At 40.8% G+C, this 25570-nt stretch overlaps 1 protein-coding gene and 1 non-coding gene across 19 annotated transcripts in view; one reads left to right on the plus strand and one right to left on the minus strand.

The window, feature by feature from the left end:
* The window catches only part of DTNB (dystrobrevin beta), a 211535-nt gene that overhangs the window by 163724 nt on the left and 22241 nt on the right, over positions 1 to 25570 (plus strand). For 13 of the 18 annotated variants that reach the window (XM_031466695.2, XM_031466696.2, XM_064494683.1 and 10 more), the window contains 4 exons: positions 4630 to 4715; positions 5520 to 5633; positions 11373 to 11469; positions 16764 to 16784. In XM_031466695.2, coding sequence (XP_031322555.2) covers positions 4630 to 4715; positions 5520 to 5633; positions 11373 to 11469; positions 16764 to 16784 — 318 coding nt within the window. The other 5 variants (XM_031466694.2, XM_064494684.1, XM_064494687.1 and 2 more) reach the window with 2 other exon arrangements.
* On the minus strand, positions 6575 to 6649 carry TRNAG-ACC (transfer RNA glycine (anticodon ACC)). The gene has a single exon. It is a non-coding gene; the product is annotated as a tRNA-Gly (tRNA).

A 25570-nucleotide genomic window follows, 5' to 3' on the forward strand; every position in this document is an offset into this window, starting at 1 on the left:
ATCAGTCACAAACGTTCGAGTTATTCTAGAAATTAAAATTTATAAATAAAATTAATTAAATTTGTTGAAATGGGACAGCATTGTGGTTGGATTTTTAAAATTAAGTGTACTTAATGCCATTATATAGTCTTGTTGGTTTTACATAGTACTTTTAAAATTTTGTAAATAAAAGCTCCAAAGCCATTTTACCCTGAAAAGGAGATCCTAGTACTGCTTTACTGCAAAAAAGATAAGTCTGTTTACACCTGATAGTTTCTGATGCCAATTCTCTAATTCATGTGAAAATGATAATTGTTAGAATGGTCTTGAGACTAAATACTGATATGGTCTCTTTCATCTGCAGTCTATTTTCTAAAGTGTCATTATCTTATAAATATTGGGTCTCTCAGGAAGATTTCTTCTTGACTAGATTTCTGTTAAACAGAAAATTTCTAATCTGCTAATCTCCAACTGATATAAGTGCTTTGCATAAAGTGGGTGTAGTGCTCAAAAGAATTTATTTATAGCCTGTCAGATAGGCTTTGTATTGATTTTTTTTTTTTTCAAAAACCTTCCACAGAGAAATATCATTAAATCATTTTAGCAGCTGGCATTACACCCTATAGCATGGTCCAGCATCAGACCCTCATGTCTCCCCAGGTAGCAGACATGGCCACTGAAACCTCTTCAAGCTGACCTTCAAATCAAGAAATTGTAGGTTGTTTAGATAAGCCAGGAGTGCTAATTTGTTTCCCTGAAGTGCCTAAATTACTTTTTAGAAAAACTACAGTGTGTGACAAATCATAGTAATAACAGCAGATCTTAAAATTTTGCCACAAGCATCACTAGCATTTGATGTAATCAAGTGGTTTTTTGGGTTTTTTGTTTGTTTGTTTTTTCCTCTATGAAAAAATTGAAAACTCATTATGGACAACTTGAAAGGAAGGTGAAAGGAAAGGGAAACTGCTGTCCATTGTCATACTACCTAACATTTACACATTTTTGAAAAGAGATTGTTTTCACATAGCCCTGTCCCAGACTTCAGCCTCATTGTCGAGTCAGCTGCTCCACCCCTGCACCAAGCCAGAAATAGCCTTATGGCTTCTTAGAATTGAAGATCAGCAGTATTTTCATGTGACGTTTTGCACACATTTAATGACTTAAAACCCCTATAAAGTAGTCATTGTCAAACTTGGCTACATACTATAATCATGTATGCAGCATTTTTAAAATATATAGATTCTTGGCTTTGCCTCAGACCTCCTGAATCAGAATCTCTGGCTTTAGCAGGGTCCATTGATTTTAATTTAAAAAAGAAAAAGAAAATTTCCAGGCTTTTGACTTACAGCTAGCTTGGGAACCACCACTCTAAATAACATTATTGGGTTTTTGAGAGAGAAATTAATAACCCATAGCCCTTCAGTTAGTCTAAGTGGGGTTGGGATGATGGGACAGCTTCCCCTGGGACACAACAAAAGTCTAGTTGATACTGGGCACATCTCTTTAGAACTCATCCTGCCAAGTTCATACAGATGGGAAGCTTCCAATCTCTTTTTAGGAGGCTCCACAGATGCATACTATCAGATTATAGTTTGCTGACCTTGTCAGCTTTCCTTGGTTTCATAACATGTGCCCAGCTTTACTCAGTGGGGTCTTGTTTCTTACCTTATATTTTTCAGATCTGTCTCCATCTCATTAAAGATGATGGAGCTCTGTGAGATTACCTAAACCTAAGAGAATACTCATGTACCAGAGGAAGGGATCCTCTTCACATTTCTTTCCAAAAATATTCCTATTTTACAGACCAAAAAATAAAGGTATATGGTAAAATAAAATAACTCAAGGTTTACATGGCAAGTAAGCAAAACTTAGGATTCCTAACTGGTCTACCTGCTTCCATCCTTATCCCACTACAGTAAATCCTCCACTTAGTAGCAGAAGCAGCGATTGTTTTTAATAAACTTTTAAATTATAGAACAGTTTTAGATTTATAGAAAAATTATGAAGCTAGAGCAGTTTCCTTATAACCATGTTCAGTTTCCCCTATTATTAACATCTTACCTTAACATGTTTATTGTAGTTAATAAGCCAATACCAATACATTATTATTAACTAAAGTCTGTGCTTTATTCAGATTTTGTCAGTGTTTACCTAATATTTTTCTATCTTTTTTCTGTTCTGGGGTTCCAGGCAAGATACCACATTACATTTAGTTGTCATGATTCCATAGGCTCATCAGGGCTGTGACAGCTTCTCTGACTTTCCTTGTTTGTTTTAATTTATTGAAATACAGTTGATTTTTCAATACTGTGTTAGTTTCAAGTGTACAGGCATTTAAAACTAAAGAGATTCTTTAGAAATTTCCAGTGAAGTGCTACGGGGTTTCTGTTTGCTTGTCATCATATGAAGCAAAGTCCTTTCAGAGCTCACTTCCTCACCCATAATTTCCCCTGGTTCCACTCTTATAAAGAGCTATTAGCTTTAACTCCAGTTTTCAGGAATAGTAAATCTGTTATCTGTAGCAGGTTCAGTCTCAGGTAAGCCGTTTTTCTGAGATTTAACTCAGACTCTCACAAGACTCTAAATGGAATATAGAGAATTTGCTCAATTGGCTGCTGGTCCACTCTTCTCTGGAGGAAGAAAGATCACCTTTTTTTTTTTCTTTTAAATAAGAAAAATATTTGGTAATTTGATTAAAAAAAAAAAAAGCCTGTCACTGAGATTTACTATGCTCTTTTACTCCTGTTTATTTAGGAAATTCCACATGAAAAGAATTACTTATTGCATCTTTAAGCTCTGGACAGGAAACAAGGTTTCTGCTTCATCGTAGATCATATTTGGGGCAGAACTGAGAATACAGAGTGAAGCATAGCCATCCCAGAGCCTTCACTGAGAGCTTCCATTCTGGTTAATCAGTAAAAGGGAAATGTCACCTAGTCATCCATTTTCTATTTTGTGTTGAGTGGCTTCCATATTCTTAAAAGAGGTAACAAGGGTCAGAAATATCAGTGGATATGCAAATCAAAACCATCATGATTTCTCCAAAGAAGACATACAGATGGCCAAAAAGCACATGAAAGTATGAGCAATATATTAATCATTGAGGAAATGCAAATTGAATTTACAAAGGGTACCATTTCATACTGACTAGGATGACTGATCAGAAACATGGACAATAACAAGCAATGTGGCAAGCATGTGGGAAAAATGGACCTCTCATATCTTGCTGGTGTGAATGAAAAATGGTACAGCCACATAGAGAAACAGTTCGGCAGTTCCTCAAAAGACAGTTACTATATATGACCTAGCAATTCCACTGTTAGATGTATACCCAAGAAAAATGAAATCATGTCTCCATGCAGAAACTTGTTCACAAATGCATTATTCAAAATAGCCCCCAAAATGGGAACAACCCAGATGTCAGTTATTGAATGGATAAACAAGGTATGATATATCGTATGATGGAGTATTATTCATCCATAAGAAGAAATGAAGTACCGATACTACAGCATGGATAAACCTTGAAAATGTTTGCTAAGGGAAAGAAATCATGCATAAAAGATCACATATTGCATGATTCCGTTTATATGAACTGTCCAGAATAGGCAAATCCATAGATGCGGAAAGTAGATTAGCAATTGTCAGGGGGTGGGGATGGGGGAATGGAGAGTGACTGTGGGTTTCTTTTTGGGATGATGAAAGTGCACTGGAATTAGATACTGATGATGGGCTCACAACCTCATAAATATAAGTTTAAACCACTGAATTGTATACTTTAAAAGGGTAGATTTTATGACATGTAAATTATATCTCAATTTTAAAACAAACAAAAAAACCACAGGTAGGTACTTCACGCCCACTGGAATGGTTAAAATCAAAAAGACGATGACAAATATTGGCAAAGATATGGAGAAATTGGAACACTCATTCTTTGTTGGTCAGATCATAAAATGGTTCAGCCACTCTGGAAAACAGTTTGACACTCTCAAAATGCTAAATACAGAATTATCATATAACTCAAGATTTCCTCTCAGGTATTTATCCAAGAGAGACAAAAACACATATCAACACAGAGATTTATAAATGAGGGTTCAGAGCAGCTTCACTTGTAATAGCCAAAAGCTGGAAACAATGGAGTACTATTCAGCAGTAAAAAGAAAGGAACTCCTGTTTCATGGAGCAACATGAATGAACCTCAGAAACATCATGCTAAGTGGAAGCCAGAAACCAAGACTGCATGTTGCATGATTCCCTTTATGTGAAGTTTCTAGAAAAGGCAAAACTATGGACAGAAAGCAGATGAGTGGTTGCCTGTGGTTGGCAGTGGGAGCAGTAGTTGACTACAGACTGGCATGAGGGAGATTTCTGTGGTGACGAAAAATGTTCTAAAACTGGACTGTGGTGGTTGGTTTGCTCAACTGCTTAAATTTACTAAGACTTGTTGAATTGTGCACTTAAAATGGGTGGATTTTATGGTATGTAAATTATACCTCAGAAATCTGTTTTTAAAAAATCAACAGCCCCTTTAGGACTCGATATATTTAAATCAGAAGAAAAAAACTTTTTTAAAAAATATTTTTATTGAAGTACAGTCAGTTTACAATGTTGTGTCAATTTCTGGTGTAAAACCTTTCTTCTTCCTCACTCTAGACTCATCCTCCCACTGACTTGAGCTTTAACTTTGATGCCAACAAACAACAAAGACAACTTATTGCAGAACTGGAAAACAAAAACAGGTAAGAATGCAGAGGTCAAGCCAGTTTCTGAAGCTTGAGCCTATCACGTGAGTATCTGATTCTCTCTCTTTTTTTTTTTTTTTTTTGCAGACTAGGTGGGTTTTGACCACAAAGGGAGATCCCACTTCAATGATGATAGGCCAGCCCAAGTCCAGTGCATGCCCTGGACACTAATTTGTATACCTCTGCATGCAGTCCACTCTGGGAGTGCAAAACCCTGCTCACGTGCCCTCCCATAGACTCTTTCTCCCTCCCCTAGTGTGTTCCCCTCTCAGGATTCCTTTCTCTACTCTACTCTCAGGAGCCTCTGCTCTATCTTGTCATCCTGTCCTGGCCCATGTTGCTGCATGCAGCTGTCTGTTCTCCCACTGAAAAGCCATTTACCGGTGGCAACCATCAGCACTTGGTGGGGATGGGCGGGGTGGGGTCAGGAGACGAAAGGAGACAGAGGAGGACTTGAGGAATGTCAGCACAGGACCTGCATTAGGGGGTTGCAGGGAGTTTTTTCCTAACCCCCAGGAGGAATGGAGTATTCTAGATGTCATTTTTCTTCTGTGAAGATTTTCAAGTTCTCGAGAAGAGGAATTGTATGACTTTCTACCACAAAGGATTGTTTATTGAGGAAATCCCAAGTGAAGTAGTTTCAAGAAGGTGTCCGTTTCACATCTTGGTCATTCAGAAGCAATCAGAACAAGATTGGCAGAGGCAGCACTACTGGAATAAAGACTTCTAACAGGAAAAAGAAGAGAGGGAGGGAGCTGTGAGGCACCACGTAGCCATCTCCTTTTCACCCGTCCTCTCTAGAGAGATCCTGCAGGAGATTCAGCGTCTCCGTCTGGAGCACGAGCAGGCGTCCCAGCCCACCCCGGAGAAGGCCCAGCAGAACCCCACGTTGCTGGCAGAGCTGCGGCTGCTGAGGTATGTGGAGGCTCCTGCACTTGTCCCCCAGTTCTCATCTGCTGCGGGAGGAACTTACAGCTCAGGAAACCAAACTAGTGGGCTAGGATCTGTTTAGCAGTGTAACTAGTCATGTTAGAACAAACAGCTAAAGCATTCCACTCATTCTGTTACTGCGTCGGATGTTTGGGTTCCTTTATTAATCACTCTGAGGTCTCCTGCCTTCGTTCCAGAACTAGGCTAACACTGTTGCAGCCCCATGGACGAGCATAGCAGTGGTTAGGCTGTTGTGATTGCTTTAAGAAGACAGTGCGTTGCACTTAATCTTATCTTGCAAATGAGTCTAACTGTAGAGACTCTTGGCAGGAATTCTGCTCTGCCTGTGCTGTGAGTACAGTCTCCTGGCACAGCACAGTCAGAGTAGGAGTCCGTTGCAGGAAAAGCATGCGTTCTACACATGTCCTCTGAGATGTGAAACCAAGTGGGAATCCCTTGCACTAGGGCTGTGGTACCTTCCCACTTCAACATAAATGTAAAGTGTCTCAAGGCTTGAGAGACTAAGAACAAAGGATCTGGATTGGGGTAGAAAGCAACTTCAGCTCCTGCCTGATGTTGTCTAGGAGGGAATGAGGAATCTTCAGGAAGACTATAACATGCACATGACCCGAGCAAAGTTGTCAGGGTCTTATTTCCTATCAATCTTAGAAAGACGTGTGTATCCTCTTCCATAAGTGAAGACATTATGGAAACTAAGTGAATGATTTGATTTTCACCAGACCTTGAGATTTCCAAACAGTGGGTTCTTTCTGTTTAGGTTGGAACATTTGACAGTCCACAGTTGATTTTAAATATGCTGTCATCTGGGATTCTGCACAGCTGAATGTCCTTTTTTTATGATTTTTTTATTGGATTTTTTTTTTGAGGGGGGAGGTAATTAGGTTTATTCATTTATTTATTTTTAGAGGAGGTAGTTGGGATTTGAACCCAAGACCTCATGCATGGTAAGCATGCGCTCTACCACTTGAGCTATACCCTCCCCCCTGAATATTCTTTCTTAGTTCTTCCTTTGGCTCAGGTCATTTAGAATCCCAACCATGATTTCTTTTCTTAGAGAATAGAGATCATTGTTTTTCTTTAACTATCCTGATATTTAGATTTACATCATTAATAAGGAAATCATGAAGAATTTAAACTATCCAGATGAAAATCATTAGAGATACAGAAATGCCCATTCTCCTAAAAGTTCACTTTAGTTTCTAACTTTAGTTGGGCTGAGATTTTGGTTGCTCTGGGTCCACTGTCACACAGTTGGGGTATCAGCACAGTTGGTGTCACACTAGGAAGGATGAGAAAGCAAAAGCTGCTGACTCAGGTAAAGTGGAACTCTAAGCTAGTGGCGTAAGATACACTGTTTTCTTTCCTAGTGCTCAGGCACAAGTGACTGTTTTATATCTAGAAAAGCAAAAAGCTATCATACTTTAGTCTAACTATTGCTGGAACTGGGATGCTTGAAGTGCTTCCATATGCTGGAGGGATCTGAAAAAAATCCTAGATTTACATAGCCAAAGGGCTGAATCCAGCAGTATCACATGAGGCAGTAAAAAGCAGGAATTTAATCTTAAGTCCAAGGAAGGTCTAAATCCTGAGAAATCAGAATGTATTTAATCTCAAAAGCAGCTTCTATATCACTGAAAAAAAAAGGGACTATTTAATGTGTGCTGGATCAATTAATTGGTCATGCATAAGGACAAAACAGATTGGCTCTCTTCCTCAGGCTATATGCAGAAAACACCACCAGATGGATTAAACATGGAAACAAAAATGTTAAAACTCCTAGAAGAAAACATAGGAGAATTTCTTTAGGATTTTGGAATAGAAAATAATTTCTCAGAATTACTAGCCATGAAAGAAATTGTTGAATTCACTTATATTAATAGTACAAACCTTTGTTTATCATAAGACATGTAAAGGGCAAGATTCATTTGTAGGTTCTGACATCCTTCTGGTTTTGATCAGTATATATGAAGCCTGGAACTGCCAATACCCAGCTAGTGTAATAAAGCAAAAAAGAGAGTTTCATCCTTAGGGCTAGTGGTTATGAATCCTGGCCACCAAGATTATCTTTTCTCCTTTATTATGATTTTTAATATGTTTGTTATAATAATGATGTAAGTGACAAATGAGTCAGATCTGAAGCATAATGATAAAATGAACACCCGGGAACCCACATCCTACTTGAGACCTCATATATTGCTTAAACCATGTCATCTGCATATCTGCCCCCCTTATCCCACTTCTTTGCTTCCACCCTCTCCCCAAAGCTAACCTCCATCCAGAATTTGGTTTATCATTCCCTTGCTTTTTAAACAATATTGTCAAATATATGTGTATGCCCACATAATAAAGTGTCTAGTTTTGCTTTTTGTTTTTTGAGCTTTATAAAAATGGTATTGTGTGCAGTCTTCTGGGACTTTTTCCCCCTTAATATTACTCTTTAGGGTCCTTCCATGTTGTTGCATGTAGCTGTAGTTCATTCATTTTTGGCCACATATTATAATTATTTGACCACTCACAGCACGGAGAAAGAGTACTACATTCAGTCTTGGAAGTTCAGAAAGGCTTTTTAGAAAATTAGAATGAGTCAACTTCTCCTTATTGAGTTTATACCTGTGCTGGAAATTTAGGGAGCATGAAGACCAGAAGACAATGATTCTACCTTAAAAATGTATAATCTAGTTTTAGAAACAAAATGTAAAATAATTTGATAATCAGTTAAGTAATATTTTGCAGTGTTAATAAATAGTATGGATATTAAAAGAAATTTGAGTAGGGAAAGATATATGTATATAAACACATACATAGGCCAGAAGCAGTTAAACCCATGGAGGTAGTAGAATTTGGGCTAGACCATGAAAAGGTAGGTATGGTTTGAATGGAATGTGGGACAGACCATTTCAGATTAGAAGTGGACGTGGGGTTTGGCAATATCCCCCAAATAAGTAAGACATTTCAGAGAGGGGAACAAGTCTTGATGCTAAGAAATTGTTTCAATCATCCAGTGAATTAATCTTTACAGTGCCAATGATAGGAGATTAAATTAGTTAGATAATTGAAACCAGATTCTGGAGAGCCTTAAGTGATACATCATTGGAAATCCTTGGAGGGCTTCAAATAATGGTTTTGTTAAGTTCACTAGATGTTAATTGAGTCCACACTGGATGCATGATATTCTCTTAATCGTTTAATAACTGCAAAGATGAGTAAGGCTCATCCCCTCACCTCAAGGATTTTGCATCATGGTAGGAATGACAGCAGTACAAGGTAAAATAAATTAAGTGCCAAAGATAAGCACCAATTTCTATAATTAAGCAGGGTCTGATACCTGCTGAAAGGAGTCAGGAGTAGCTTCCTGGAAAGAGTGACGTTTGGGATGGACACTAAGGAGTGAATAACATTTTGAAGAGAGTCCAGGAGTAGCTTTGAGTCGTAAAACGATGGGGTCTACTTAGGGGAAAATGAACCATGGCCAGAGGTCCAGACATGGAACGGAATAGGAAGTGAGGAACTAAGGATTAGAATGTAGGGGGGTCTGGAGCGGCACTCTCTGATAGAAATGTCATGTGAGCCATATGTATACTAAAAATTTTCTAACAACCATGTTGAAAAACTAAAAGGAGATAGGTGTCATTAATATTAACACTATCTTTTATATAACCTGTCGTATCTAAAATATTATCATTTCAACATTTAATCATTAAAAACATTGAACAATTATCAAGCTATTTTACTTTCCTTTTATTCACACTAAGTTTTTAAGATCCAGTGTGTATGTTACACTCACAACGCATCTCAGTTCAGACATGTGCCCAGTAGTCATTTGTGGCTAGTGGCTACACAGTGGACAACAGAGTCTAGATTGTGCAGGGCGAGCCAGTGATGCTAGAAATTCTGCTATTGAGATTATTGCATGGGATGATGAAATGAACACAGCTTTCCTTTGAGCAGCATTGTAAAGTTCACAGAACACTTTCATGTCCATTATCTTACTTGATCCTCAAAATATTGCTGTTACTTATTATTAGTCCTATTTTAGAGAAGAAAAAGTTGATGCTCAGACAGGTGGAGTGACTTGTCCAAGGTTGCGTATTGAGTAAAATGGTGGGCTTCAATCTCTTGATTTATAGTCTCCTGCTTCTTTCTGACCATAAGAGATGAAATCGGGATTAATGAAGCTAGGATGCCATTGCTTGTGTGAGGTAAGGAACACTTGGATCAAGCCCGAGAAGCGTAAATAGAAAGATGTGAATGTCCAAGAATCACCTGAACTGGGTGATTGGTTGAATATAGGAAATAAACAGGGAAGTATCAGAGGACTGAGTTTTCCAGCCATGACAACTATAAGAAAAAGTGGGAGAGACAGGGAAACTGAGAAAGAGAACCAGGTGGAAAGGAATGTCTTAAGTTTGGTTTTGGACAGATTGAATTAGAATTGATGACATGAAATCTGTCCTCAGAGAAACTGAATTCTCTCAGACACAGAGTCATCCAGATGTCTGTCACACTTTTTGATCCTGATGTATGGTTCTGGAAGCACTGACTCCTGAACCCTGTTTCCTCTGAGCTGTTTTCATACATTTCTTCCACTATTAATTTAAATTGGGGCTAGTTTTATGTATAAATGAACTATTTGACTTTCTAAAGAATTTTTTAAGTCACTTTAGTAGTATTAACAGTACTTTTTCCAGGACCATCCATGTTGCTGCAAATGGCGTTATGTTGTTGGTTTTTATGGCTGAGTAGTATTCCATTGTATAAATATACCACATCTTCTTTATCCAGTCATCTGTTGATGGACATTTAGGCTGTCTCCATGCCTTGGCTATTGTAAATAGTGCTGCTATGTCATTCTAAGTGAAGTAAGCCAGAAAGAGAAAGAAAAAAGATCGCTCATATGTGGAATCTAAAAAAAACAAAAACAAACAAACAAAGCATAAATACAAAACAGAAACAGACTCATAGACGTAGAATACAAACTTGTGGTTGCCAAGGGGGCAGAGGGTGGGAAGAGATAGACGGGATTTCAGAATTGTAGAATAGATAAACAAGATTATACTGTATAGCACAGGGAAATATACACAAGATCTTATGGTAGCTCACAGAGAAAAAAATGTGACAATGAATATATATATGTTCATGTATAACTGAAAAATTGTGCTCTACACTGGAATTTGACACAACGTTGTAAAATGATTATATATCAATAAAAAAAGTTAAAAAAAAAAATACTTTTTCTCTGTATGGCAGTGTATGCTTTCCAAAGCATTTTTACATACTAGTCTCACAAAGTAAAGGAAAGTGAGCAAAAAAGACATTATCTCCCTTTTATGCACCCTGTATAGGAGCTTAAATGACTTGCTCAGCATCTCCTACACTGGTCCATAACAGAATCAGATGTGAAACCCATTTCCCTCGGCCTTCGACTGCTCTTCTTTGAGGATCCCTTTGTCTTCATTTCTTTCTTCTTTTGTAATGTTTGTTCAATAGGCACATTGCAAACAGCTTTTTAATGTTTTTAATTTACAGTATCTTTCTGTGGTCTAACTATTCTTCCATTTCTTCATTTCTTTCTTTTTTTTTTTTAATGGATACTGGGCATTGAACCCAGGACCTTGTGCATGCAAAGCATGCGCTCTGCCACCGAGCTATACCCCCACCCCCCGACCATCTCTTCGTTTCTAATGGGCTTCTCCTCTCTGATAGGCAGAGGAAAGATGAACTGGAGCAGAGGATGTCGGCGCTGCAGGAGAGCAGGCGGGAGCTGATGGTCCAGCTGGAAGGGCTGATGAAGCTGCTGAAGGTAAGAGCAGCGGCTACTCAGGTCTCATCCTCCCACCGCTCAGCTCCTCTTGTCCATCTTCACCCCTAGCTCAGTGTCTGCCTCCCCTGTGATGTCAGAACAGGATGAGGCTAAAGGGTTACATATTGTTGCCGAGACTCAACTTTCAGGTAAACCTCCATGAAGTTAGCCTAATTTACTATAAAGTTCATCTAAATTAGTGTAAAGCCTGATTACAAAAAAAAAAAAATTAGTAACTGGTACTAGAGTAATGTCCTTGAATAGTTGCTTTTATGAGAAAATAAGAATGTTTATAAATAGGATATGAGCTAAGTATAAATGAATATTTCTCAACTGTGTAAAGCTTCTTTTAAGGCAAGCTTTCAAATATTCTCCCTAAATACTTAAATACTGTGTCCTATTTTAATAAGTATTATAGAGGCATACCAACCTAATCTAACCAACTCTGATCAATAATTTTACTCTATTCAGAGGAATAAGATAGCATATAACTCTAGGCTTGGTATATTGGGGCTTGAATAAATCTGGAATAATTCAGGTCTCACTACTTTTATTGAAAAATATATTACAACCCTTATACCCTAGAGCAGAGAAAGGCATGTTTGGCATTTAAATGTCCTCACCTGGACAATTTGACTGGCACTGAACAGAAATATTTACCCAACTCGGAAGCAGGAATACCAGGACACATGTGTTCATGCTGTTCATCCCTAAGGTCTGTCTGTCCGTACTGTGAACTCACTATGTTTCATGGTATGACACAGAGTTAGAAGCCAGAGTGGAAATCACACAGTGCGGACTAGCCCAAAAGCTGGGCTGAGGGAGTGGATTTAATCCTGTGATGAAGTAGAGTCATTAAAGATTTTGAAGGCAGTAGTTTAGGAAGATATGCACAAAGGTTAGGAAGAGGAGAAACTAAAGAATAGTAGGAGCAATGAGCTCATCCAGGCCCACAGTGACAAGGGTCTAGATGAGGAGGGGTAGGCCTGGCGCATGTCAGCTTGAAGACTTTCCTTCAACTCCTCCATTCTAAACCGGTCCGTTAATAATGAAGCCAGTGGGTATTAGCAACTTTGGGTAAATGGAGTGTTTGTGTTTTAAGCTGACTTTTGACTTGCTCAAAACAATCACTTCTTTTAGTCTTGAGCTGAGTTTTTTCTAGCTTTGGTCCTGGGTATTTGAGTTGTTTTGCATGGACCTGTTTCTGCATTAAGCCCGTTAGCAGGATTTCTCCTGAGAAATATTTTATGTCTAAATGAGTCTTGTTTAAAGAAAACCTTATGCCTAAAACCTGACCCAAATCCCTCTAATAGCTGTCAAGTATTCAGCTAAGCAACCCAATCACCCACTCGAGAGAACAGAAATATGCTTAAGTACATTTGGCCTGTGTAACATCTGGAGCCTTGTTCGGTTTTGAAAGCCCTGCCATTGTGGGGTTAAGTCCACTTGTAGGACAGAAGGTCATAGGGGATTCACCTCCTTTTCAGAAAGATGCTCTCAAATGTTACTTAAACAGAGATGGGAAGGTACCCCAGGGTGATTTTTGTAAAGGCAAAGGTTTATGCAAACTGAAGGGAAGTCAGAATGCATTTCCCCGAAGTATTACAGTAAGCTTTCCCGTCAGCTGGCTGCCCTCAGTGTTCCTTGGAGTTCCTGGCTCAGCCCCGTGTGCATTACCATGACCTTGTCGTGTACCTCTGATACTCATATTCAAGGGCTAAGCCGAGTGAGCTGATGCCTGGAACTCTAATCCCCACCCTGAGTGTCTTTATATTTCCAGCTGTTGTCTTACAGTTACAATTTCAGTAAAATAAGCAAGACCCCTCTGCTCTATTTTGTAAGATCCCCAACCAAGTGGTTAAGTGCATTATCATTCACCTACGCAACAGGCTGAGGTTATTCAGAAAGGGAAGACAATTTTGCAAACAAACCAGGAATGTTGTCTTTTTATCCATTGATTCAAATTCACAGTTGAAAATCACAGACCTTTAGTGTCCTACAAGGATTATAGCATAATCTTAATTTGTGTATTATATGCACTCTGCGAAGGTCATCATAGGAATCACTGACTTCTATTAAAATCTCAGAGTTGTTTTCCTACTATTAAAAGATACATTCCCCAGCCCATAATAAAAGTACCCTTTAGAATCCTAATTTTAATTTCAAAGGACTGTCCTGCTTTCATTGATGTTCAGTCTGCTAGCATTTAATTCTCTCATAAAACAGCTGTAAGCAGTTAGTCAAATGGACAGTCGAGCCACATGGTCTTGGGTACACATGAATTAAAATACACCACGCAGTAAATTTCCATTTCACAGGGAGTCCTTTCATTTTACTGCTTCATTGAAATACTGTGTAGTTTGTCTATTTATCTGAAAATCGATAATGTAGAGAACTGTACGTATGGAGTGTCACCATTGTTTATTAATTCATTCAACAAAAATCTTAAATCTTTTTTGGGGAACAAGGCAAGGTAAAAATTAACCATACGTTTATTTAACCAGAAAAGTATTGAGTTCCTGAGAGTCATGTTTAGGTACAATGGTGACTAAGACTTAATCCCTGTCACCAAGAAGTATCAGGGACCTTCTTATTGTTGGTTTTTTTTCCCTAATGACATATTACCTGACGCTCAGGTATCCATGTTTCAGAACGTATCTTTTCTTTACATTTTTTCCTTTGATTAATGAGTATTTGGATAATGTCTACCTCAAACTTCTTATTTAGTCTAGAAATAGTTATGTGTTGGTGTTTTAGTATCTAAATCCTGTTCCCAATATTTTTCTGCCTCATTTTCTATTTGTCCATTATTGCTTTTGAGATGCATTTACCAGATGAATTCTGTAGTTTTGAATTTTAACCTCATTTGCAAATGAGATTTTGAACATAACATGTCTTTATATAGATGACGACAGTGGCTGTGGCATTTCTTTGGCCACCTAGCCGGATATTCCCCCTGTGAGTGGGGCTCACATGTTTTTAGGTGACTTGAGCAGTCCTAGGTTGGCCCTTCATAATTAAGGTATTATTACCCCCTTTAAATCAAGTGGGCTCCTATGCCTTGTCATCAGTCAATGTTTACTGACCCCAACTGACTAACTGATAATGCAAAGGTTCTAAGGCCTTTATATCTGACCTGTTTACTGTGTTGACAGAGCCTTCAAAGCTTTATCTGATTAACTTTTGTGAGTTTGGATTATACAACACCATCCTAAGTAACACTTTGCCAAAGTCCACCCTCTCCCAATCCCAGTGCACATGGGCGACCTCTACATCCTGAAGACACTGCCCTGTCCGCTCTCCCCATCCTAACCAGACACGTGTTTACTGCACATTATAACAATTTCATGTCCTCGGATAAACTGTGTACAGTAGAGTTCAAATGTTCAAACATGAAACATTGCTTTCTGAGTTTCCCTCTTCTGTTGAACCAAAGCAGTGTTGTCTCTAATGCCAAGCCTGGAGAAAACAGTGAAAGCAGGGAGATGTCTTAGAAACAGTTCTAAGAAATTACATCCTGCTCTTTTGATCGCAGATGCAATTCCAGCTGGTCAGGATTGCCCTGTCCCTCCCCCACCATCTCAATTTCCATTTCAACATTTAGCGCCAGCAATAAAAACACATTTTCAATTGTTTAATAACTCTTCTATGGCTATTTGCCTAGTGAATGGAAGAAAAGTGTTCTACCCCACAGGGAAGCCTGGCCAGGAAGGATGATCGCTTCCCACCTGTGAAACTCTCACCCCTTCTAACTGGAGCCATGCATACCAGATGCAGAAGCTTCAAGACGCTAACTTCTTAAGCTAACTCAGCTAGTGCTCAGGGCCCTCTTTGCCTGGGTGCCTGTGATTTTAGGTTTGGGCAAGCGTCTAGCAGCTGGCTTTGATTATGAAAAACATCTTCTGGTGCTGAGTTGGAGTCTCCTCAAGAGATTTCTTGGTGCCCATTTAATTTCTAGTGCATGTCTCCCTTGCAGGGATAAAATAACTTTCTCCAAATTTTGACTTCCCTGCTCCCTTTTGTAATTCCTTGGCTTTACTGAAATCATTCTCGCCGTTGCACCAGATCTGCAGACTGAGAAGCACTTACCCAATCCTAAGACTTCCTACACACATGTTCAGTAGAGATGGTCTGCACGGATGGATCCAATTTAAATAGAATCATTGCAACAGCTTTTAGATTTATGTATTCAGGGCAAAGAGCAGAGGCTTCTGACCACAGTTACTCATGATGAGGCACAGAAAAAGGAAGCGAAGAGACCCATTAAAAGACAGAGTAGCTGAGGAGAACAGGACTGAGGAGAGAAGAACTCGGAAGTGTTTATTTCATCTTCATTGTGCTTCGTGCTTCAGTCTAGAGGTGCCTTCTGAGAACTGAGAGTTAGCAAGGGCCTGCTCTGAGCACCGTCACTGTGAGACTCTGAAAGACAGAGACCATATCTTACCTTCATGTAAGAAGCACTAAACAAACCTGTGTGGAACTAACGAGGCACTGAGGTCAAGAATTCTCTTTGAAAAGCCATTTAGAGTCGTGGAGCAGTTTGCAGTTTACTGGGGGAAGGGGATGCATGTGCATCCTTGCAAAGAACCACAAAGCAGCCCAAAAGCTCCAAAAGTAGAAGACAGGGAACTAAATAAGAGAATCTGTGTTCAGGTGGAGTTGTCAGTTTCTAGCAAGTTCTTAAAGGCACTGGTTCTCAAATGAGCAGGATTCAGAATCAGCTGAAAGGCTCAGGAAATAGTGCTACTCACACCCGGAGGGTTTTGATTTCGTAGGTGGCGAGAGGTGAGGGGTGGGCAGTTTGCATCTCAGGCAGTATTCCAAGTGCTTCTGCTGCTGCTGGTCTGTGTTCCCCACTTTGAGAACTACTGGCATAGAGAACTGTACCTAAACACACATGGATATGTGAATGGTCAAACAGAACCATCGTTGGGCTTTTGAGTCATGGTTGAGCTGCTGCTTTCAGTTTACCCTAAATAGGGATGTGACCTGGGGCGAGTCAGGGCTGCCTAGGCCTTTTTCATGTATAAAAGGGGAAGTTGGACAAGATGGTTTATAAGATTCTTTCCTTCTGACTCTAGAAGTTCGCGTTTAATGAACTGGATGGGGCAGAGGCCCGCCGTTTGCTCGATCCAGTTGATGGTGCTCAGATGATGGTCGGAGCCTTGGATCTCTGAACCCCTGGGCCTGGCCTGGTTTGCCCCATTCTATCATTTTTTTCCAAATGTTTGTGGTGATGGGCGTTAATCTCTTTCCTTTTTCCCTCTGCCTTTTTTCGTCTTCAACACCTGTAGGAGGAAGAGCAAAAGCAGGCAGTAAGTGAACGTCACAGTTCTCCTCCTGACTCTGCTCCCTTTGCATGCTCTTCTTTTCTTCATGTAACTGTCACATACTTCCTCCTCCCCTCGCCGCACCAAGACCCTCTCTGCGGAATCGGTTGTGTGTAAAACCCTCAGCAGTTCTCTCCATGGTGTTGTAAAATGTCCTACAAGGCCATGTCATGTTTACCTAGTCGAGCATGTTCTTATTTGAAACCAGAGCTTGTTGAATTTGTTTTCAGAGAACACATCCCTTGTGTTTATTTAAATATGCATGATTAGCCGGGCGACAATTGCATTTTCCTGCGCTTACCTTCTCTGCTGCTTTGTGTTTAGAGTGACTTTCATTGCTTGAAATAATTTTCAGGGTGGTGGGGGTGACCTCAGGGCTGAATACTATGTCGAGAATGACTGTGCATGAAGATGAGTAGTTCTTTTGACAATTTTAATGTCCTTTAGTCTCCAACAGGCTTCTGGGTGCTCCAGCTCCAGTAGCCTTCTTACCAAAGTTACCAATGAAAACTGAGTGACTGATTATGCTGTAAGTGACTTCCTGTTCAGAGCCAACTCCAAAGGGAGCTCTGGTTTTTCCAAGCTGCATGGTGTTTAGGGAAGGTTTATGTTTGTTTGTATTTTTCCTGATAGCCACTAACCCACACAGGAAAATCAGTTGAGGGCCTAGCCACACTAGTAACACCATATGTTTATATAACGTAGTAAGATTTTCAAAGCATACCCTTTTTACACAAACTAAAGCTGATTTTTAAGTTACCTCAGGGCTTTTTTTAAAAGAGAGAAATATGAAATGTGTAATCCAAAAAATGTACTCATTTCTTATTCAAAAAGCAAATGTATGCATGTTTTAGATTAAGAAGAGGAATAGAAAACATTCTTCTTACTATTATTTCCAGTTAGGAGAGCAATGGAATCATAAGGTAAAGGAGGGAGGAAAGGAAGGAGAGGTAGGTAATGAGAGGAAGAGGCAGGAAAAGAGTGAAGGAGAGAGACTGACAGAAAGAGGGAGAGAAGACAGAGTATGGTGTCAGGGAAGGCCACCAACCCATCAATCTCGATGGCTTTAATGCAACCAAAATGTGTGTTTTTGTCTTTGCTTTATTTGGCTTTGTTTCCTCATTCACACATAATTTATTACTTTGATCTTATGGTATTTTTGTATCAATAGGTACATTCACATGGGCAGAGCAGGGGAAGACCAGGATGGAAAGTCAAGCCCAGCCATTAAATGCTTCTACCAGGAAGTGACACACATCACTTCTGCTCCATTTCATTGGCCAAAGCAGGTCACATGACCCCACTTAACTTCAGGGGGGAGGGGAAGTATAATCCTCCAGTTTGCTTGGAAGAAGTAGAGAAGCAGATGCTGGTAGTGCCCACCACAGTGGGAGGCTGAGTGAGGTTGTGTTGGAGGGGAGGAGAGAAAACTTCTGTTCTTCCTGCTCCGTTCTCCCACTCCTTTCCTGATGGTCTCGTCCACTTGCCGTTGACCATACCCCTCCTGCAGATCAGGGCATCCTCACCTGTCATTGCTGGCACTGATGTCCCCCTCTTTTTCTTCACCTCTCTACATCCCAGAGATGTGCTTTACAGCTAAAACCACTTTCTGGGAACCTCCTCTAGCAGTCCACCCAGACTCGCATCTCCTGATCCCTCTCTGAACGTGCCGGCTCAGAGCAAGGAATGTAATCGGGAACAGCCCACTCCTTCCCCGAGAACTCCTTTCAGAACAGGGCAGACATTACGGATATTTATTTTAATGCCAGCAGTAGCACTCCCAATAGACACTTCATTTTTTTTTTTAATTTTGTGGATTCCTGTGTAATCCAAGAACCGGAAATGATCACTGCTGGCATATTATTTCTCATGTCAATTTAAAGCTGATCTTGAGCAGACAGGGAATTGAATAACAAGGTTCCCGCCAGTGACCTTTGATTGTGTGTGAGACCATCCTTACAAAACGGGAAGCTGGACTCAGGGCTCTGAAGCCGGCCACTGTCAAGCCATTCATGTGCGTGTATTAGAAGTTCTCTGGCTGAGGATCTAAGCTCATGTTCTAGTCCTCACTGTCCCAGGGGACTGTCTGTAGCATGAATCAGTACAGATTGTTTTTTCCTCATCTTTCCCCACTATGGTGTGAGGTTAGACATTCTGCTCTGTGGATATAGGTAGAAATTTCCTCTCTCCACGTCACAGGTTTAAACTGGACCCACCTATGGCTCAGCAGTGAGGCTCAGATTTAAACCTAATGGCTTTCCATAGCTCAACAGCATTTTTAACATGTACTGCTAGGACTGTAAAGCTTTAGAACTTGAACTTCTGTTTTAATCTATTATCATTACTGAGTGAGGCACCAAAAGGTGTTTAACACAGAGCTAAGTTGTAACCCTTTCTTCCCCCTGACAGCTTCTGGCTGGTATAGTTTAATTTCTTCCCTATCAAAATGTATTACCCTATATGGGTCATAAAATAATCGTTAAAGAGGTTTTTTTTTTCTTTTTGTTGTTTATCTCTGTTGGCTTTTTTTTTTTTTTTTTTTGAGTTACAGTCCGTTTACAATGTTGTGTCAATTTCTGGTGTACAGCACAATTTTTCAGTCATAATGAAGAATTTACCAGCATGCTTCCCCAAACTGACTCTCTAAATCCATTATAGAGAACTTTTTATGTAGTCCGTCTTCTTCATTCCCTTTTAGGGGTTAATTTTGGCTGTGGTGGAATTTGAAGAGAGAAGTGGGTAACTGTGACTTTAACTGTGACTTCGGGGCTACGGCTCTACCTTCAGCCTTGGCCACTTTTCCAGTGTTTTGAGTGACATTAGTACCTCAACTGATCATTCTTCTGTCTTTCGTCTCTCTCTCCCTCCTGCCCCTTCTGCTTTCTCAGATCCAAGGGTTATAATTAAGGGTAGAACTGCTTGGCTATTTCAGATAAGACTTCACTGAGTGACTGTTCAACCCACCATATACCCTACAGTTAACAGGCTCAGGAATTAGATTGTATCGGTTGAGTCAGGGTTAATCAGGCCCCTGATAATCATCAGACTGTAATTAAAGGGCCTCGTCTGCCTTTGTCACTACTGCATCCCTTCCCTGCTAGCCCAGTGCCTGCCACGTGATAGTCAGTGAATAGCTGCTGAATGAAAACTGGTACTAACCAAATTCACAAGATTTTGACTTAAAAAACAGTGTGAATTCATAAGTTTATTACTTGTAAGGGACATAACTGGTTCAAGTACCTATACCAGTGATTTTGCTCAAGGTACCCCTGTGTAATAGTTAGATCCAGTCAAGAGACTAAGTGATGGTTTAGAAATGTCCTTTCTAGTAAGGAATCAGAAAAACAAGAGAACGGGAAGAGCAAGCACATACACTAGTGTTATTATTAACTCTGTTACTATTTTTGTCTAGAGAACAGATACTGATTATGAAGAGTAAAATCATCCTCCCTTTTTTTTTTTTTTTTGGCTCAGACACTCTATAAAATGCAGGATATCTGTAGTTATCTGTATCATTTGGAAATATTTTGAGCATTGCTCAGTAAGAAGCCAATGCCTACAATCAGGAACGTGGCTGCAGGACTTGCCAGCATGTTACAGAGGGGCGCACTAGGGCAACAACAGACTGAGGACCCGCTAGCCGTGGTGTTACTGTTGAGCTGTGGGCTGCTGCATCAGGTCAGACAATATCCCAATCCTAGTGTGGAGGGATCTCAATGTACAGATTTATTCTAGGGACACTTCCATTTTACCGCAAGACTCAACATACCATAAAATTGCACTGCTGGATTGCTAACCCCAAATAAAATGAGCTATCCAAGGCAAGGGGTGCAGTTTATTCATGAAGGGTGTATTTCTTTAAACATATCTCTGGTTCCTCCTCTTAGACAATCATTACTTTTTATGTACAGATCAATGTCAGACTTAGATTGTAACTGTACACAGCGCTATATAAGGATAGGTTGGCCTTGACTCAGATTAGTAGGGTAGTGGTCCAGAGGGTAATATAGGTGTTACTCTGAAAATTATGTAATTAGAGGAATCTTGGGGATTCCACTAAGAGAACATGGCCGCTCTTGGGGTTTCTCTTTTTACTTTAGTCAGTTGGGATATCAAGTGGCATCTTGCCCCAATGCCCTTTCTGATTTCCAGAACCAAACAAATACCCCACCATGACTACACCAAAGAAAGCACGATGAGGGCTGGCTCTCAAGAGCCCCCATCTCTGACCACGGCTTCACCAAATATGCCTTAACGGAAGGGCACTCAATATTTAGTTAACCACGCTTGACCCATGAGGACTCCAAGAAACCACATGAATATTTACTTTGTAAGTTTACGAGAAAGTACTTAAAAAAAAATAACCCTACACAACAAATGAAAACCTCCGCTTTGTCCACTAAAGAGATTATTGGGGAACCCCTTGATGTGCTCATGGGTCATTGTGCCTCTTGGTTGACTTAACCTTTGGATGCATTCTCATCGGGAAGTGATTCCCTGCCTCTCTAAAATCTTCTGGACTCCCTTATCCCTGCCGTACTCTGAATAGAAGCCTGAGTCTACTTCCTGAAAGGTGAAGGATTGCCATTTATTTATATCTTCAGCAGTGTCTTACTACGTATGTTCAAGGCAGTGAGCTTGGCCTTTTGGAGGATAAAAAGAGAAATCCTACACAAATTCCACCCTCAGATAGTATGGAAGTTATTTCATGGTTGGCGTGATGCCCTAAATACAGAAACACAAGCCTGGTCAGTCACATCCGGAGCCTTAGGCACCACTGCTCCCCTCCCAAGTTTGCAAGCTGCACTGATGTTTTTCATAAACAAAGATCAGTGTGCTGTACTCTGTGACTATGCCCCAAACCTTCAGCCTGGGCCCGGTCCTAGTCTCTATACATAGACTCTCGGCCCATGCTGGCTGCCCACAGATGGCCCCGTGAAAGTCTGCAAAGGATGCTCATTCATCAGTCTTGGCTCCTGTACTCACTGCAGGGACCTGGCATCTTGTTGGGGGTTTTTGGTCGGTTGTTTTGTCTGTTTTCCCAAAAAGAGGAAATATCATTATAACATTGAAAATAGGTACTTATATTTCACTGCCCCAAAACTCCTTGAGTACCTACAGGAAATTTATAGTCTAAGGAAATGGGAAATAGCGTTTGTGTCTTTTTTCCACACCTCCAATATTTTTCATCTCTCTCATCAATCACAAGCTGAGAGATTTCCTTACCTGCTTGTTTATTTCCCTCCTGTACTGTATTTCTGCCTTTGCCTCTCCTGACCAGAGTGCATACAACATATGAAAACTATATGCCAGAGTCTCTGGAGAATTTCACCTTGCACTGGAGGAATATTGGGATTCCTAGGACACAGTGTCTTCCCCTAGAAAACTCCAGTCCGGGTCTCAGCAACACGTCAATAGAAAAGAAGATGGCTTCTCAGCCTTGAGCCCGGGAACGTGGGAAATGACTGAAAAAGTGAAACTGGGGAGATGATGTGGGACACAGGAAGGAGACTTTGATCTGATTTGAATAAATGGCATTACAAAGAATACGTAGGTGGTCAAGCTTTTTGTCTGGTCTATTAGATATTTAAGGATATGCAACTGGAATTTTACTGGGGAAACAGGGCTAGCAGTGTAGATTTGGAAGTCTTCAACGTAAAATTAAGGTTGAAACCATGAATATGAGCCTTAGGGAAACCCTGTAGTAGACTAAAAGAAGAAAGGGGAGGGGTAGGATTGTGGGTTCTCATAAAAAGCCAGGAAGTTTCAAGAAAAAAGTTAGTAAGACAGTTAGACAAGGATTTGACAATAAGGAAGTTATCAGCAACCTTGGAAAGGAAATTCTCAGTATGGTGGTGTGTAGACAGCTCTGAAAAACAGTTTTTATCTTGTTCAACCTCCTCACCCCCATTGGTTTCACTGCAACAAAGGAAGGAGTTAAATCTTCAGTCTGCCTTATTGAGTTATGTGTGAATGGATTGCTCTTCCGACTCACAGACTCTTGTTGACAAAACCTCATTTCTTCTGTCTCAACATGTATATAACCTTTACAAACCTCAGTTTTCTCACCTATAAACTTCCAGTCCACAATTCTTTGATCTTTCATCTCTGTTACCCATCAGAATATTGGGGAAAAGCTATAAACCAAGAAGGGTCTACAGAAAGCCATCTGGGTTCATTTGACTGGTGTCTCCATTTGTGACTTTGATACCCTCTGGCCCTCCCTTTATTGTCTGGACTTTCTAACCAACTCCTTCCCCAGGGGTTATTCATGCCAACCTTCTACTTCCCACTTTTCTAGACAAAAGAAAGCATCCTAAGGAAACAGTATCAGCTGCTCCATGGTACCCTCTCCTTTGGCTTATCTCTGGAATTCTTGGCGACGCCTCCCACAGGAAGAGGATTCCCTACCCTCTCTTTCTGTTAGACCTCAGTCAGCATCTTCACTTGGCATTGCCGTTGGATCTGTGACCCTCCACTTGGAGAGCATTCAAGGCATTTCCTTGAATCCTGATGCTGTACCAATCTCTAGGGTTTTATAGCTGCCCTCAGGCTGGTTCCAATGTTCCACATCAACAGCGATGCTGAGGGAGGGAGCTTCCTGGCCTGGAGTCCTTAAGCGAAATGAGCACCTGCTTAGTTTCAGCCAAAGAAGCATGTTATAAAGTTACGGTAGACTCCTTTATGCTCTTCTCCATTTGCTGCTGATCATAATTTGGCAAGTAAAATTACTCTTATTTGGAGCTGCAATATAGATGCCCAATACTTCAAAAAAAAAAAAAAAGAAAGAAAGAAAGAAAGGAGAAGAAAAAATATAGATGCATGTTTTATAAAATTGGAGGCAATGCAGAAAGATAGGTAACTGCAGCTAAAGTGGTACCTTTAATAAGAATCCATGCCAACTCACTACTGCTCTGTAAAGCTGGCTAAGCATAAACCCTTCCATGCTTTCAGTATTATGTATTCTTATTAACTTAAATATATGTAACATTCACTGCTTTCACATTTCAAATTTCAACTCCTGTATTTAACCAGTTCGGGCCTCGGAAAACCAAGAGAGAATCTAAGAGACTCTCAGGCCTGTAGCTACCCCCGGGATATCTCCCAAATGTGCAGAAGATTATCAGAGTTTATTCTTGGGCCCCTTGAAGTTTCTAACCTGATGTGAGACTACTGGTGGCCTGCCCTTCCTTCTACAGCAGCTCCCCATTGGAAAAAGAAGCCCTGGACAGGCCACCCTCTCTAGGACCTTGTAACTCTGTCCCCCTCAGCCAGGTTTCTCATCCTCAGCACTATGGACATTTGAGGTCAGATAACTTTTTGTATGTGTGTGTGTGGTTAGGTAAAGGACTTGTAGTATGTTTAGCAGAGTCCTTGATCTCTGCCTACTGAATTGCAGTGGTAGCCCCCTCCCCACTCCAACCAAGTCCCTAGCAGGTGAAATTATCTGTGGTTAAGAAGCTCTGCCCTGAGCCCAGAGAACCTGTCTCTGTGATACCATTCTCAGCATCCCTTATTCTGAGGTTTAGCTATGGGATGGATGGTAAAGAATCCCCAGTCACCTTCCCCCACAAATCACCCCCTTGTCCCTATTTCCTGCTTCTGTTAATGTCATTGCCAGCACTCCCTACGCGCATGCTCCCTTCCAATCCTCTGCTTTTCCCACTCAGTTGTCGAAGCCTGGTCTCTTTTTCCTCCAAAACCTTGCTTGTATCTCTCTCCTCTAATTCTTCTCGCCATTCTTCATTCCAGCCTCCGTCGTCTGTCACCTGGTCTGTTGGAAGAGCCTGCACATAGGTCTCCTTGACTCCTGTCTCTTGCTTCTCTGCCCCTCCCTCACGTTGCCCCAGAGCCAGATTCTGATCAGACCAGACACCGTTCCCTCCTCGAAGCCTTCACTGGCTCCCTCTGCCATTGCCTATAGCAGGGGTCAGCAAGCTTTTTCTTGGAAGGTTAGATAGTAAATATGTTAGGCTTTGTGAACAGAATCAAAGATATTATGTAAGGACTTACATAACCATTTAAAATAAGACCACTAAAAAACGTAAAAACCATTCTTAGCTCACAGACTGGAAAAAAGCAGGTGGCGAGCAGGATTCGGCCGTGGGCTGTAGTCTGCCTGTCTAGGGCCTAGTAATAGACTTGACCATTTATTCCAGGCTCCGGGTGACTGGCCCACACTCTTCTGTGCTCCCTGTGTAGTAGCATTGCCACACGCTCTTTGTGCCCCACAGCTTCCTCTCGTGGTGCCTCTGCTCCTGCCCCTTCCTCACCTGGATTGCCCTCCCCAAGTCTCTTCTGCCTGTTGAAATTATACCCCTCAAGACACTCTCAGATGCCACCTCTTCTGTGAAACCTTACCCCGTTCCAGAAGGTCAGAGTGAAACCCTCTGGGATCCATGCCCCTTTCCCTTTGTCCCTCCGCTGCGACACGGACTTCCTCCTTTGGATGCTGCCGGCACACCTGCCGAACTGCCTGGGAGGCTGTGAGCCGGCTGAGCATGGAGACCTGGCCCCTTCTCACCCCTTCTGTGCCCCATTCACAGTGAAGCGTGGCAGGTAGCACTGCATTGAGCCCGTATGAGAAGCAGTTTATGTGCATCTTGACCAACCTGTGAAGTTATTATTATCTCCCCTTCAGATATGAAAAATCTGAGATACAGAGAGGTTTAAGTAAGTTGCCCAAGATCACACAGTAGTAAATGGCAGAGCTGGAATCCAAACAAGGTCTACCTGACTGCAGAGCTTGACCCCTAAGCAGCATATTATAT

This window comes from Camelus dromedarius, chromosome 15 (genome assembly GCF_036321535.1).
Source record: "Camelus dromedarius isolate mCamDro1 chromosome 15, mCamDro1.pat, whole genome shotgun sequence".
Lineage (NCBI taxonomy): Eukaryota > Metazoa > Chordata > Mammalia > Artiodactyla > Camelidae > Camelus > Camelus dromedarius.